At 35.4% G+C, this 15766-nt stretch overlaps 1 protein-coding gene across 1 annotated transcript; it reads right to left on the bottom strand.

Moving 5' to 3' along the window:
• Positions 1-237: 237 nt before the first annotated feature.
• Positions 238-15242, bottom strand: LOC132738927 (uncharacterized). The gene is made up of 12 exons (XM_060726547.1): positions 15224-15242; positions 14581-14730; positions 12656-12775; positions 12064-12179; positions 10749-10856; positions 7547-7713; positions 6674-6680; positions 4896-5067; positions 3811-3903; positions 3171-3286; positions 2400-2504; positions 238-636 (listed from the first exon to the last, which is right to left on the bottom strand). The coding sequence occupies exons 1-12, from the start codon at positions 15237-15239 to the stop codon at positions 472-474; spliced, it is 1335 nt and encodes a 444-aa protein (XP_060582530.1). The 5' UTR covers positions 15240-15242; the 3' UTR covers positions 238-471.
• Positions 15243-15766: the final 524 nt, after the last annotated feature.

Below are 15766 nucleotides of genomic sequence, written 5' to 3'. Positions count from 1 at the left end.
ATCACTTTATATATTTATTAGAATTAGAAATTATGGTCATTTACACCAAACAATAAGGATTTTACACTCAATCTACTAATTTGAGCAACAGTAACTGTACATAAAGATGATTAAAGAGACGTTTCTGTGAGTGAATTTCGTCAACTGGCAAACAGAACAACAAGTTTGGTCAAAATTGACACGAACTTCCGGTTTCCAAGGTGTTTGTTGGTGAAGGTCAAGGTAACAAGCTTAAAATAATTGTTCTCCATGGCACTTTATTTACCACTCGTTTCACACAGCACTTCTACAACGATATTTTCTTAGTAAATGTACATGTATAATAATTATTGTAAATAATCGTCTCAGAATGTTATATTAGTACAAAAATATAAATCTGCAAATGCTTTGAATTATTGGCCTGGAAAATTCGTCGCTTTGTTCATTGGTCCGCTGTTTGATAAACATATTTTATCAAGTTTCAGTTCCTACTTATTGTGGTATTTTCGGCATTGTTGCGATCCATTTTTGTATCCTGGCATCAGATTTCACGGCATCCGCGTGTTTCTTTATGTCTGCTGCTGATGAAAATAATCCCGGGAAACCTGCCTCACATTGATCCACTATATTATATATCTGTATGTCGGCCAGAGAGATCTTTAATAAAAGAAAATAAAACAACAAATGTTTGTTATCACTATGTTTTATTAATAGATTAACAATTGGCATGATAATCAGATTATAATGAAGCCCGCATGCAAATGTAGTGAAACATTTCAAAATATTTATTTAGAAGGTATTGAACAAGAACATGTTTCGTAAACACTGTAAATGCCCCCGGTGCAGATACCTGTACCAACTTTTCAAAAAAAGATTTACGCATTCACAGTTACAGGCGGAAAAAATGCCAAAATATGTAAATACAGTCATGGCGTTTTGTTATTGCTATTTGATGATATTGAAACATATTCAATTTACAAATAAATATTCATCAAATATATACATGACCTTGAACCCAGTTACCTCACATTTTACTCAAACTTTTGAGGACTAGTAGCTGAGGTATGTCCCTTCTTAATGTGAACTCAAATCTTTTATGGTTTTATAACATAATTATGATGCTCAAATGAAGATTTATCAATATTGTAAGTCCCAAAAAGCATTATTTGTAAAGGTATTACCGAATTTACATTTCATGTTAATAACGGTAGGTAATTACAAATTCTTTTTCTATAAAGTCTAAGTCAAACTTTTCAACAAAAAATGAATGCATATATTTTAATGATTACATCATATTTTAATGCGAATAAACATTTGCAGTATATATCTAGCATATTCTTGGATGTTTGAAAATTGCTTTTTAGAATAATAATAATATACATATAAAATTTCACAAGTGTTGTTACATCCTTCATTACAACACACAGGATCTCCGGATGGGAGTATTAAAAAATTCCATAAACATGAGAACTGGTAAATTTATATATATCACGCTATTCATGCGACTTTCAACAGAGACTGTTACTTATTTTAATTTTTGGATGAGATAGTACAAAAATATTTTGATAAGTTCATTCATTGAGTCTTGAACTTGCATGGCGTAAGTTTGAGTTGGTACTTTCACATAGAAAGGAAATAAACTCGCTATACTCGTCCAACATGCAAAATAAGATACGGGAAATGACGGTGTTCGCGAGAACTTGATCGCTTGAAAACGTTCATTACGACAAACTCCTCAAAGTGATTTGATTGGCTACGCTTAAATCAATCTCCTATGCGGTGATCACAATCTGCCAAGGAAGGTAATCACTGTGAGGCGTTTGCGCAAACTCCTCACAGCGGTTACGTCACGCTTTGCTACTTTAACCACTGCCACCACTGAAATCACGTGATGATAGTTGTATCATGTGACAAAAACATGGCGGCCAGTTTCAGAACGCCAAGGATCCCATATCAAACTGGCAGATTTATAATTACATCCTTACCAGACAAAATTAGTTCAAGACACACAATTTGTTATCACTTTAAAACAAGTGCCGGATCAAATCTTTTTGTGCAATCGTTCAATAACTGTTTCTATTCTGCCATTGTTTACTGGTTGTTACTATGCATACGGTGTCACAGTGAAAATATCTTTCGTTATGTTTACAAAATAAGTTTTATACGTATAATTTTTTACTTTCTTGTACATTAAGCATAACTATTTAACGAAAGAAAACTAAAATGATATAAAGTATTATATTTTAAAATTAAAAGTGAAAAAAATATATCCGGCTATATTCGACCGAATTTACTTGTGGTGGCAGTGGTTACTGTACAGATCAGGGGAAGTAACCGCTGCGAGGAGTTTGGCGTTTGCGCAGTAGCGACGCAAAGGGGACCACTGCGTCAGAGTTTGTCATTATAAATGCAATACGTACCTTTTTACCAATAATGAAACCGTTTCCGCCGAGCTTTGATCGAAGTTTGATGTATTCATTGAGTTTTGGAGCATTTTCTGTGGTCAACTTTTGTTTAAGGTCTTCCTATCAAAAATAAGTAATAATCAGTTAAAAATTTTATACTGTCTTTAAAAAAAACAACACTGACATTAATTTTGGGGCGATTGAAATTTTCAAGGTGAGCTTCAAAAATAAAATTGCCAAGTACATTGTCTTAAGACGTTATATACCTATTAAATAAGTTTCATTAACATTTTCTAAGGATATACTGAGATTTTGAGCAGAACAAAATGAACAACTGACCTTTAAGAGTGACATTGACCTTGACTTGCAGTGGCTGCATTATGCTTTTTGTACATACCGTCTCAATGTATTTAAATATGACATAGTATCATAAAAATCTTTCTTTCTAGTGTTGTAAGGTATAGGAGCACATAGTGAATACCATCAAGTCTGAGCATAATTATATACCAGCCGCTTACATTCTTAACATCATTTCATTGTGGTAAACTTTTACCAAAGTTTTCATTAAAATCCGTCACAGTTACTGAAGTTATGTAACGGGCAACCAGACAAACAGACAAACGAACGTTCTTTTCAGACCTACAATATGATATTATTCCTGTCATATTCCTCGATCTTGCTTAACCAACAAGCATCATCATCATCATCATTATTACCATTATCATCATTATCATCATCATCATCATCATCATCATTGTTATTGCCTTTCAATGCTTTTGTGTTTACCTTCGCTTTTTCATCCTTTTCATAGAAAAGTTTAAGGACTTCTTTCAGAAAGTCGGCAATGCATTCATATGCTTCGTCTATCAGAAGTTCCTCCTCGGGGGTTGATCCCAACAATCCTAAAGCATAAAATAATACACTTGTCTGATTTGTAAACTACATGTAATAAATAAAAACGTGTGTGCCTTTAAAACGGAAGATGTAATAACACTACGATTTTGAATGAAATTAAGATTTTTTATCAACAAGTAAATGCCTATTATTTGCAAATTATTGACTACAGTAGATAAAAGCTTTTCATTGTATTATGGACAACGAAGAGTAAAAGTCATAACAAGTAGATGAGGGACATTTGTAACCTATTCATGGGCATTATTATCATTGCGTTTATCTCGCATTGTAGAAAAGTTTTTGTAACAAGATACTATCTTCTTTATGCTGCTTATAGCAAGATTCCCGGTGTCATAATCCGAAACGTCATTCTTAACCAAGAGCCGCTGGCTTGTTTGATCAGATTGATTGATTGATTGATTGATAGATATAAGATTGATTGATATAAGCGTTGGATAGCATTAAAATCATGAAAAACTCGTTCTTTGGTGTAAGATAGTTCAAACTTATGTCATACAACTGAAATGCCTACCAAATTTTCGTGCCAAATATCTGGCACAAGCTGCCGATTGTCCATACACAGTACCATTTACAGTGAGTAACGGCATCTGCTTCGTAGGCGACGCTGTAATTCAAACAGAATATATCTCACACATTGCTGTATGCAGACGACAAATATCGGCTGCTGCTAAACATACTAGAACATACTAGTAATAGAAGTAATCTTCAAGACTATAATCGTTGAACATATAGGCATAGAAGAAAAAAATAACATTTTAGATAAAGCATAATTATGCACCCAGACCACTAACCTTCGAGGATGGCAAAAACAAAAGTGTAAGAAGTACGAATAAAGCAAAAACAAGCGCATTGACCGGCTGTGCAAGGAGAGACGGAAGATATTATTGGCCGGTTTTCCCCGCTATCTCCGGTCCAGTCGATGATAGCGGGGTGCATATACGTGAATGCCGCGGTATGGGCCAGCTCATTATTAAGCATTTCTAAATTACCAAGAAGTTTAAATAGGTTATTCCTATGTGCAAATTTAACTGTTATCTTGTATAGTTATTTTAATGTTAAACCACAATATTTTGCGTTACTATCTAAAAACATGTACATGCATGTACATTCTTGGCACATCAGCGGTAAAAAAAGCATCATTTTGTTTCTAAATCTACATTAACAAAAACGATGTATAACTGCTATTTGTAGTAAAGATTTTTCAATTTCTATGCTTTTTATTTCTAATTTTCTACGTCAACGGTTCAATACCGTATGAAGATATCTTTAGATGAACCTTTAACTAGTTCCGCAAAAGTTGTCGGCCATGAATATATTGACCGTTACTACAAGAGTCTTTTTTTAAATCCATCATTGACAAGACTAAAAACGTCTGGACCAGGGTGTACTATTCTGACTTTTGGTCTAAAGTTTGAACCACGTACAGACACTTGGAGTGTGGAACTCAAGTTACTAATTAGATAAAGCACGAATCTTTTCAAAAGATGAATAAAAAATCGTCTTTTAAAGATATCCATTTTTAAAACAGCGCATTAATAAAATATCAGTACTCGCGTTCTATATCTTTGAAAAACGGTTATTATAAATTTTGCTTACCGTCCTTGACCTTCGCCCACTCGTCTCTGGTCAGCCTCTCATCCTCAAAGTCCTGTCCAGCAATCACTAAAACAAGCCGTAAGATTTCTGCGTTTCCTTTACTAGGAAAATAGGAGACCTTGTATGTAGCCATGTTTTTGAATGAATGTAACTGAATCCACCGACTCGTGTACTAGATCTAAAATATTTGCGTACTAGTTCTATACAGGTAGGTCAGGTAGGTCATTCAATAGAACATAAAAAGTTTTAACTCCTCTGCTTGACGCACCAGTGCATTAGCGTAGAGATGTAGTCAAAATATATTGACGTGCTAAAGCTTGGTTCTGTGGGGCAGAATCTCGCTTTAAGAGGCGAGATATTGCCCAGACACGAAAATAGCACAATATTTAAGTAGAGACGGAGATAAAATAAATTGGTTTGAGTATTATAGAATGTACAATTTCTGATTTACGAAAATACCTGAAATTACTAAAAATCGCGTTTTTTCCATGTTAAAACATGGACTGACATATCATTTTGAAGAAAAAATGTTGTTTTGTAGAATTTTTTATATTTCTTTCATTAACAAAAAATGATGAAATTACCTGAAATTACTAAAAATCGCGTTTTTCCATGTTAAAACATGGCCTGACAAATCATTTTGAAGAAAAATTGTTGTTTTGTAGATTTTTTTATTGTTTTCATTAACAACAAATGATATGTAAAATCAACATATTTTCCCTCCCCGTGTCGTATCCGTTGATAAATAATGAACGTGCGCGACTTAAAGATCCTGTAACACATTTTTTTCATGGTTTTATTTCATAAATATGATGCTCAAATTAAGATTTGTCAATCTTGTAAGTTCAAATAAGCATTATCTATAAAGATATTACCCAATTTAACATTTCGCGTAAATAAAGGAGGTAATTAGAAATTTATTTTCTATAAATTTTAAGTCAAATTTTCCAATAAGAAATGAATGCATGTAACTTATTGATTAAATATAATGTGTACAAATATATACAGTACACATTTTACATATTCTTGGATGTTTGAAAATTGTTTTATTTGCATAATTATATACATACATAATATTTTGCAAGTATGTGATACACACAGTTACAATATCAATCACAAAACATATAGGATCTTTAAATATAAACATAAAATGTAGCAGCCGATAAAAGCTAGAATTACTTAAATTTAGAATTACCAGAAATTATTTTGCAGTTCATTTCAAAATTAAAAGGAAAAGTGGGGAAAAGACCTTGGGGGCATAACCCACAAGGTATTTTAACAAACAATCCGTCGCTTGAGGTCTCATATAAATATTTTCTTCATAAGCCTTTAACTAATACATACTAACTAGTTCCATGTGTAAATTGATTCTATTGCAATGAGGAACTGATAGCGAACAGCATGGATCCTGATCAGCGCTGGCTGGTCTTGATCCATGCTGGTCGCAAACGGATTATGTTGGTTTTGTCATGACGCGGCTCATTTGGCTTTTTAGTTACATGTAATGGAATATCTAGTGTATCCCGGGAATGTCAAGCGACATTACGTTTATCACCTGTGGCTTTTAACATTTAATAGAATGTCAGGTACTTGTTTATCAAAAAATTCAGGCGACATTTATTAATTGCCGCGTGGCTTGTAACATTGAATAGAATGTCAGGTACAACAATTATCAAACAATTAAGGCGACCTTTAGTTAATCGCCAGTGACTTGTAACATTTACTGTAATGTCAGATACTAGTTTGTGAAAAAATTCAGGCAACCTTTGGTTAATTACCGCGTAGCTTGTAACATTGAATGGAATGTCAGGTACAAATTTATCACAAAATCAAGCGACACTTACTTAATCACCAGTGGCTTGTAACATTTAATGGAATGAATTGCAGGTACTAGTTTATCAAAATATTCAGGCGACATTTATTAATTGTCGCGAGGGTTATAACATTTAATGGAATGTCAGGGATTAGATTATCAAAAAATTCAGGCGACATTGTATTAATTGCCGCGTGGCTTATAACATTAAATGGAATGGCAGGTACTAGTTTATCAAAAAAAATCATGCGACATTTATTAATTGCCGCGTGGCTTATAACATGGAATGGAATGTCAGGGATTAGATTATCAAAAAAAATCAGGCGACATTTATTAATTGCCACGTGGCTTATAACATGGAATGGAATGTCAGGTGCTAGTTTATCAGGAGTGTCGGGAGACAATCATTTCATTATATATTTGACTTGTAAATAACATTTAATGAAATGTCAGATAAAATCTAGGTTATCATCAAATATCAAGGGTGTTGTCTTTCATGGCTCACATTTTCATGGAGAAAAAGCTGGGACGCTATACAGACATTAAAATTGTTCTCTTTCTTGGCTTACAATACCTTATGTTCTAAATAGGAACAAAACATGGAACAAAGTATCATGTAAATACATGTATAGTTTATTTCAGAGTAAGTATAGAAAGGATGAGAATTGAAACGTTGCGTTTCTATTAATGAAATTAAAAAAAAATCTCTTCTTTGAAGACGAATAACTTCCAAATGAATAAAAATCGTTACTTTTATCGGAAACGACTACAAACCTAAACACAACATTAATTATAAAGCATATTAATGCTAATCTTTATAAAACTGTCATTCAATCACTAAAACTGAGGTGGTGGCATTTCTTTGGTCCATTTAGCTATCTTTGGGTCTGATTTCACCTTTTCCATGTGTTTCTTGAGTTCAAGGTAAGGCGCGAAAACATCAGCCCCCAGCCTATCTATCGTCTGGTCAATCACATTATACAACTGCAAGTCAGCAAGGGTTGTCTGAAATTTTAAAAACAATAGATAAATGTGGTGGCTGATTTGGTACAATGCGCGTTGCGTTGTCGATACCGACAACGCAACCTATATCGTTATTGCATTTAGTCTTGTCACTAGCGACAACAGGACAAAGCGCCAAACGGTACGTGCTGTCGTCCTGTCTCTAGCGAAGCACACCGAACGGCGCGTTGTCGTGCGGCGCGTTGTCGCGATGTCACTCTGTCGCTTGGCTTCGATAATCAAATCCTTCGATTTAAACCGAGCGACAACGTGACAACGCGACAACACGCTGCACGACAATGTCGCGTTTGGCGTACATCATTAGGAGAGGACGACAAGACGAAAGTCCGACAACGCGCCGTTTGGCGCTTTGTCCGGTTGTCGCTAGTACCATCACGTCACACAAAAGCGTTCCTAATCAGCCACCTTAGATAAACGCTTTTCATATGTTGGTCGACTATGGAACGCCGTGACTGTCTTATGTTATCAATGTTTTTGCTATCTTGTGAAACGATGATATAATTTTGTCAATTAAGCATATTATCATGTGCAATAAAATCATATCTTGTCTAAAGACAATGCTGACTTGTTCAAACAGCATGTTAACTTGTCAAATAATCATTATGACATGTGCAGACAACATGTTAACTTGTCAAAGTATCATGATGACTTGTGCAAACGACATGTTAACTTGTCAAAATATCATGATGACTTGTGCAAACGACATGTTTACTTGTCAAGATTTCGTGATGAAATGTGCAAACAGCATGTTAACTTGTCGAATTATCGTGATGACATGCTCATAATACCTTAACAAGTTAACATGTCTTTTGCACAAGTCATCACGATTCTTTGACAAATTAACATGTTGTCTGCACAAGTCATCATGATACATTGACAAGTTAACATGGCATTTGCACAATTAAGTCATCATGATACATTGACAAGTTAACATGCTGTTCGCACATGTCATCATGAAATGTTGACAAGTTAACATGTCGCTTTCACAAGTCACCATGATACTTTTGACAAGATATCATGTTGTTTGCACATGTTATCACGATGATCTGACAGGTTAACATACTGTTTGCACATGTCATCATGAAATTTTGACAAGTTAGTATAGCATTTGCACAAGTCATAATTATGCTTGGACAAGTTAACATGTCGTTTGCACAAGATATCATGATACTTGGACAAGTTAGCATGCTGTATGCACATGTCATAACGATAATTCGACAAGTTAACATGCTGTTTTCACATGTCATCATGGAATTTTGACATGTCAGTATGTCATTTGCACAAGTCATCACGATTCTTTGACAAGTTAACATGTTGTCTTTACAAGTCATCATTGTTATTTGACATGTTAACATGCTGTTTGCACAAGTCATCATTAAACTTTGACAAGTTAACATGGCATTTGCACAAGTCATCATGACACTTTGACATGTTAACATGCTGTTTGCACATGTCATCACAATAATTCGACAAGTTAACATGTCGTTTGCACAAGTCATCATGATACTTTGACAAGTTAACAGTACGGTTTGACATGTCAGTATGATACAAGATAACATGTCATTTGCACAAGTCATCACGATTCTTTGACAAGTTCACATGTTGTCTTCACAAGTCATCATGGTTATTTGACATGTTAACATGCTGTGTGCACAAGTCATCATGATACTTTGACAAGTTAACATGCTGTTTGCACATGTCATCACGATAATTCGACAAGTTAACATGTCGTTTTCACAAGTCATCATTAAACTTTGACAAGTTAACATGGCGTTTGCACAAGTCTTCATGACACTTTGACAAGTTAACATGCTGTTTGCACATGACATCACAATAATTCGACAAGTTAACATGTCGTTTGCACAAGTCATCATTACATTTTGACAAGTTACCATGTCATTTGCTTAAGTCATCATTATACTTTGACAAGTTAACATGTTGTTTGCACAAGTCATCACGATACTTTGACAAGTTAGCATATTGTCTGCACATTTCATCATAATAATTTGACAAGTTAACATCTGTTTGTACAAGTCAGCATGTTCCTTTGGCAAGACGTGATGTAATTTGCACATGTTAACATGCTCAAACGACAAAATAATATTATCGTTTCACAAGATAGCAAAAACATTAATAACATAAGACAGTCACGGCGTTCCATAGTCGACAGTGATTATGCAATAGTCCTGATTTGGGAGTGGCTAAGAAGTGTCACGTGGTGAAGAGTTATAATCAATATATCACTTAAAGTTGATTTTTTACAGCAGCTCAGTCACATAAATCGCTTTGTAATTCTGAGTACGAAGGTCTAGTAAGCCAGGCATATACTTTACTCACATTATATAATTATGTTATAAACTTAATAAGTAACTTAATTGCATGAATAATAAACTTGGCTTCTAAATGTTTTTCTAAAAGGCACTCCCGGTGAAAAGGACACAACCAGGGTCATAGTCAGTGTATCCGATGAGACAACTTGATTATGGAAGTCTTAATGAATGCTTTCCCGCAAAAAAAATAAAAATAGAACATCTGCAAATATCGTAGCAAGTCGTTTATTTCCGAAACGTTAGTTTTTCAAAATATTGGGCATTAGATCATTTACAATCGTTATGTAATAAACGGTTAAAATTATTTAATATTGAAGATTGTGAAAATTAACGTTCCGGAAATGACCGATTTATTACGATATTGGCCGATGGCTGGAAAGCATTACAATGGAATTTAACAAAACAGTAGTTGTGGTCATGTACAATCACAGAAGCGACTCGTGTTCATGTATATATAAGCAGGTATATATAAACCATGTATGAAAAAGACGTTCAATTCCTTGTGCGGATCTCATTTTTAAAAATAGTTTTTTTGGAAATGAAGACTATATATAGATTACGTTACATTTGTATATACGTTTATCTCTGTAAGCGCTTTCAATGTTTTTATTACGTTATGTAATTGCTATATTTGCTATGATTCTATTATACGTTACTGTTTGAAGTAAAAGCAGATTAAAAGTGTACCGATTTTCCAACAAGGTACCCATCTTGTCCATATGTATCTGACCTATTTTTGACATAATCTTCCAACCTTTTAAGGGAGACTGTTTTAAACTCCTCTGTAAGTTTAGCCTGAAAATATACAAATAAATATCGGGTCACAACTTTATTTCGCAGTTATTTTGTTTTGTGAAAGATAATTAAAACTTTCAAAAGATATTTAAATTTTATACCAGATACATGTATATGAAGTATCCGTGCAGCATTAACATTCATACTATTGTCTGTCTAAAGTTTGAAATTTCGGTAAAGAAATCCTTTACGCTTCTAATAAGCTGTTCCCAAGTCAATGTAGAGCAGGTTTCGTGCTATGCGAGACATTAGACAGGTCTTGTGTTATGCGGGAGCTTGGACAGGTCTCGTACTATGCGGGACCTTGGACAGGTCTCGTGTTATGCAGGACCTTAGACAGGTCTCGTGCTGTGCGGGACCTTGGACAGGTCTCGTTCTATGCGGGACGGACAGGTCTCGTGCTATTCAGGACCTTGGACAGGTCTCGTGCTATTCAGGACCTTGGACAGGTCTTGTTCTATGCGGAACCTTGGACAGGTCTCGTGCTTTGCGGGACCTTGGACAGGTCTCGTGCTATGCAGGACCTTGGTCAGGTCTTGTTCTATGCGGGTCCTTGGACAGGTCTCGTGCTTTGCGGGACCTTGGACAGGTCTCGTGCTATGCAGGACCTTGGACAGGTCTCGTTCTATGCAGGACCTTGGACAGGTCTTGTTCTATGCGGGACCTTGGACAGGTCTCGTGCTTTGCGGGACCTTGGACAGGTCTCGTGCTATGCGGGACCTTAGACAGGTCTCGTTCTATGCGGGACCTTGGACAGGTCTCGTGCTATGCAGGACCTTGGACAGGTCTTGTTCTATGCGGGACCTTAGAAAGGTCTCGTTCTATGCGGGACCTTGGACAGGTCTCGTGCTATGTAGGACCTTGGACAGGTCTCGTGCTTTGTGAGACCTTGTACAAGGTTAGCAGTTTTACTGAAAAGCTATTTTATAGAATGCGTTATTCTCAAAATAGGAAAGTAAAACTTTCTAAACAAAAAAAGGAAAAAACGAGTACTAAACCAGTATCTTTCTTATCAAATTTTAGATAAATCTACCTGCCTCAAGCGCGGATCCTGGTGTTGTTTTATTACAAAGGGAGTCGCAAATGTCGACAAAGGGTAATTCACATTCCAAAGGAATTTCACTTGGTTTTGACTTGGTCATGACTTAAGGTTAATTTTGCAGATTGTGAAAACATTTTTCAAGTGGTTTAACTATAACTTTCAAACCTTCTCTCCTTGGTCCTGTTGAAATACGATTTTGAACAATTCTCTTTGAACGTCCATGGCAGTTTCATAAGCTTCGTCAACTATTACCATCTCTTCCGGTGAAGAACCGAAAAATCCTGAAATATCGTAAAATGTCTTTCAACTTAAAACCTTCAGATTTATGCTTATCTTCATGAAAAGTTTGAAGATGGAATTAAATGAATATTATTTTATATTAACCAAAAGGAATCATTTTACACATTTTCAATGGCACTTACAACCCACGTTTATTACAAAAAGATGTCATAATGTGCCCTTGCGTTAGTTATGCAGTAGAAATATAGTTACACATTATGAAAATAACACCATTACTAGCTCATTAATCGCTTATAACATGTAAATTATTACTTGAGTCTTGAATCTTTCTACTTGGCATAAAAGCCTACATTTTTCACAAGTTTGTTTTATTGAAATATTTTCTGCTCATCTGGAGGCGTGCTGCTTTAATATTAAACTTTCACAATAGATAAAAACAGTACGAATTTCGTCATTTTATATCTGTTATCATTTTCTCAAAATCACATTTATAAACTAAATCATAAAAAACACGAACCGAATTTCATTGCAAGGAATCTTGCGCATGCGCCTGATTGGGCTAGAACAGTTTCTTTTCCATTCTCATTTACCGTCAGGGAAGGCAGCTGTTTAGTTGGTGGACATCCTGGACCGTCCGCTAAAATGTAAATAATTTCATTAGTTTACCGACGTTAAAGCGGAATTTCATATTTAACTGGTCATAGATTGTTTAATAAATCATGGATATTGTGTTCGCTTTAATACTAAAAGTAATACTTGTAATTACAGATATTTTGTAACTTGACTAGGCCTTCCTCTTTATATCTCCTTTCTATTCAACCCTGCGCCTACCCGCGGTTATTTTCCGAATCGATTCATGCTTTTCCACAGGTAAACTATAGACAGACAAAGAACAAACGATCTGAGCATTTAATACCTGGGGTTTTATGAAAATGTACATATAATTTAAAAATGTACGCATGTATACTAGACTACCTATTATTCACGGTTGCCTTATAACCCAAACCAAGTATACCTGCCCAAACATGTATATCTTTTTACACAATACAAATGTATCAAATTTCTAACAAATGCAACGGTTTTTTTTCTATATGAACGTCGCATTATTGTGATTTTAAATGACTAAAATAAACACTTAACATGCAGGCACTTTATGCCTCAGAAATAAATAAATTTGTACTTTTTTAGAAAAAGGGCCTCGAGTTATCTGTAGCATAAAAAATATATATTATACAGTGGCATAGATGTGACATGTGTGTTTATATTTATCTCGTGCACACAAGATACTGTGTCGTGGGCACAACTAGCCAAGTCGTGCGCTCGAGATAATTAAGTGTTACGCACGAGATACTATGTCGTGGCCACGAGTTACTAAGTCGTGCGCACGAGATAATTAAGTGTTGCACACGAGTTACTAAGTCGTGCGCTCGAGATAATTAAGTGCTTAACACGAGATACTATGTCGTGGCTACGAGTTACTAAGTCGTGCATTCGAGATAATTAAGTGTTGCACACAATATACTATGTCGTGGCCACAAGTTACCAAGTCGTGCGCACGAGATAATTCAGTGTTGCACACTAGATACTATGTCGTGGCCACGAGTTACTAAGTCGTGCGCACGAGATAATTAAGTGTTGCGCACGAGATACTATATCGTGGCCACGAGTTACTAAGTCGTGCGCTCGAGATAATTAAGTGATGCACACGAGATACTATGTCGTGGCCACGAGTTACTAAGTCGTGCGCACGATATAATTCAGTGTTGCACACTAGATACTATGTCGTGGTTACGAGTTACTAAGTCGTGCGCACGAGATAATTAAGTGGTGTGTATTAGATACTATATCGTGGCCACGAGTTACTAAGTCGTGCGCTCGAGATAATAAAGTGATGCACACGAGATACTATGTTGTGGCCACGAGTTACTAAGTCGTGCGCACGAGATAGTTAAGTGTTGCACACGATATACTATGTCGTGGCCACGAGTTACTAAATCGTGCGCACGAGTAAATAAAGTCAAGGGCAGGAGATACTATGCAGTGGTCACGAGCTATTAAGTCGTGCGCACGAGGTAATCAAGTCCTGCGCACTGGATAATTAACCAATTTGATTATGCTATATCTTTATTACTGTACTGATTGCCAAAAAGCAACAGAAAGAAAAAGATAGCTTAGATAATTGGACAATGAATACCAAATTAAAAGCTTTTGAGAAATGAAAATGAAAGAATTTCTCGAGTATAATGGGACTTTCAACAGTGCCAAAGATAGGAACAATACATTATTGGACACACATGCTTTCGTCGTGTAACAAAGAGTGTCTTGGTGGTACCATTCAACTCCCCTCTCTCGTCATTCAACATGACAAAATCCGGTTTTATTTGGATTACAGCTTATAGCTCATATAATGACTAAATAATTTATTTTGAAAAAAGGACTCACCTGCTTTTACTTTCATCCATTCCTCCCTCGGTAAACGAACATCTTCAAACTTCACCCCTTTGGCACTTAGAACAAGCCTTAGTATTTCTCCGCCACCTTTTCCAGGAAAATACGTTACTTTGTATGTAGCGTCTTTACTCATGTTTAAACCTGAATAATTGTGTGTGTTTTTAATGAATTGCAAACAACGCTATGATCCGTCCTTTGTTATTACCAAGGTGTAAATGCACAGGGGCGTTCTAGATTTTTATTGGTAAAATACAGGAGGTGTCATTAAACGGAACATAGGCTTGATATAAATAATAGGTATATCGACTCTGGAATCAGAGAAATTTATATGATGGAACGACATGACTGTATTAAAAGTTTTTTATTAACAAATAAGCGCCCGTCAATGAAAAAAGTGAAGAAAAGATTACTTCTGTAAGCAGACCTTATTTTGGGTATGTGACAAATATATAGCAAAATATCATATTCGTGTTGCTTTATTACTTTAATTATCGAACTTGTTGAATAAAACGTAATCAGCTCGTTCAATAAATTCAGTACTGAACATACACTCATTCAACATCCTATACATATACATGAATATTTCTTATTTCATGACGTCACATATCAACATTTGAAAATGAATATACTTTACATAGATGGTTATACATCACTACGGTGGCATAGAGGTGACATTTGCAGTTTAATTTTATCTCGTGGCCACGACTTATTATCTTGAGGCCTCAAGATATTATCTCGTGGCCACGACTTATTATCTTGTGGCCACGACTTATTATCTTGTGGCCTCAAGAATTAAACTCGTGGCCACGACTTATTATCTTGTGGCCACGACTTATCAGCTTATTATCTCGTGGCAAATGTCACCTCTATTCCACCGTACATCACATTTCGAATATTATCTCTAGAAACGAAATTATTCGCTAACAGAGAGCAATATTTTGGTAAACAAGTTTCGATTCATCACGGTAATTCAGAGTCTTTAATAGATCTAAGATATACGCTACCTTTGGTATCTGTTCAAAACACCTAAAATGCCAGCTTATACATGTCCAGCTACTCTTCACTGAAAACACACTTTGCACGAAGAATACATGACTTATAACATACTATATATAGTAACAATAAAGGGATGTTACAAAATGACAAAAATAATGTTAGGCTTTACAAAAATTATAAT

This window comes from Ruditapes philippinarum, unplaced genomic scaffold (genome assembly GCF_026571515.1).
Source record: "Ruditapes philippinarum isolate M1 unplaced genomic scaffold, ASM2657151v2 ctg3002_1_1_1_1, whole genome shotgun sequence".
NCBI lineage: Eukaryota > Metazoa > Mollusca > Bivalvia > Venerida > Veneridae > Ruditapes > Ruditapes philippinarum.
Note: the sequence above shows the minus strand (reverse complement) of the source record. Positions and strands in the feature narration are given on the sequence as shown.

Coding starts and splice junctions, on each gene's coding strand:
- LOC132738927 (XM_060726547.1), bottom strand. Junction 12,776..14,580: donor ATGGATGAAAGTAAAAGCAG/GTGAGTCCTTTT, acceptor TTTACATTTTAG/CGGACGGTCCAGGATGTCCA. Junction 10,857..12,063: donor AACAGGACCAAGGAGAGAAG/GTTTGAAAGTTA, acceptor GTATATTTTCAG/GCTAAACTTACAGAGGAGTT.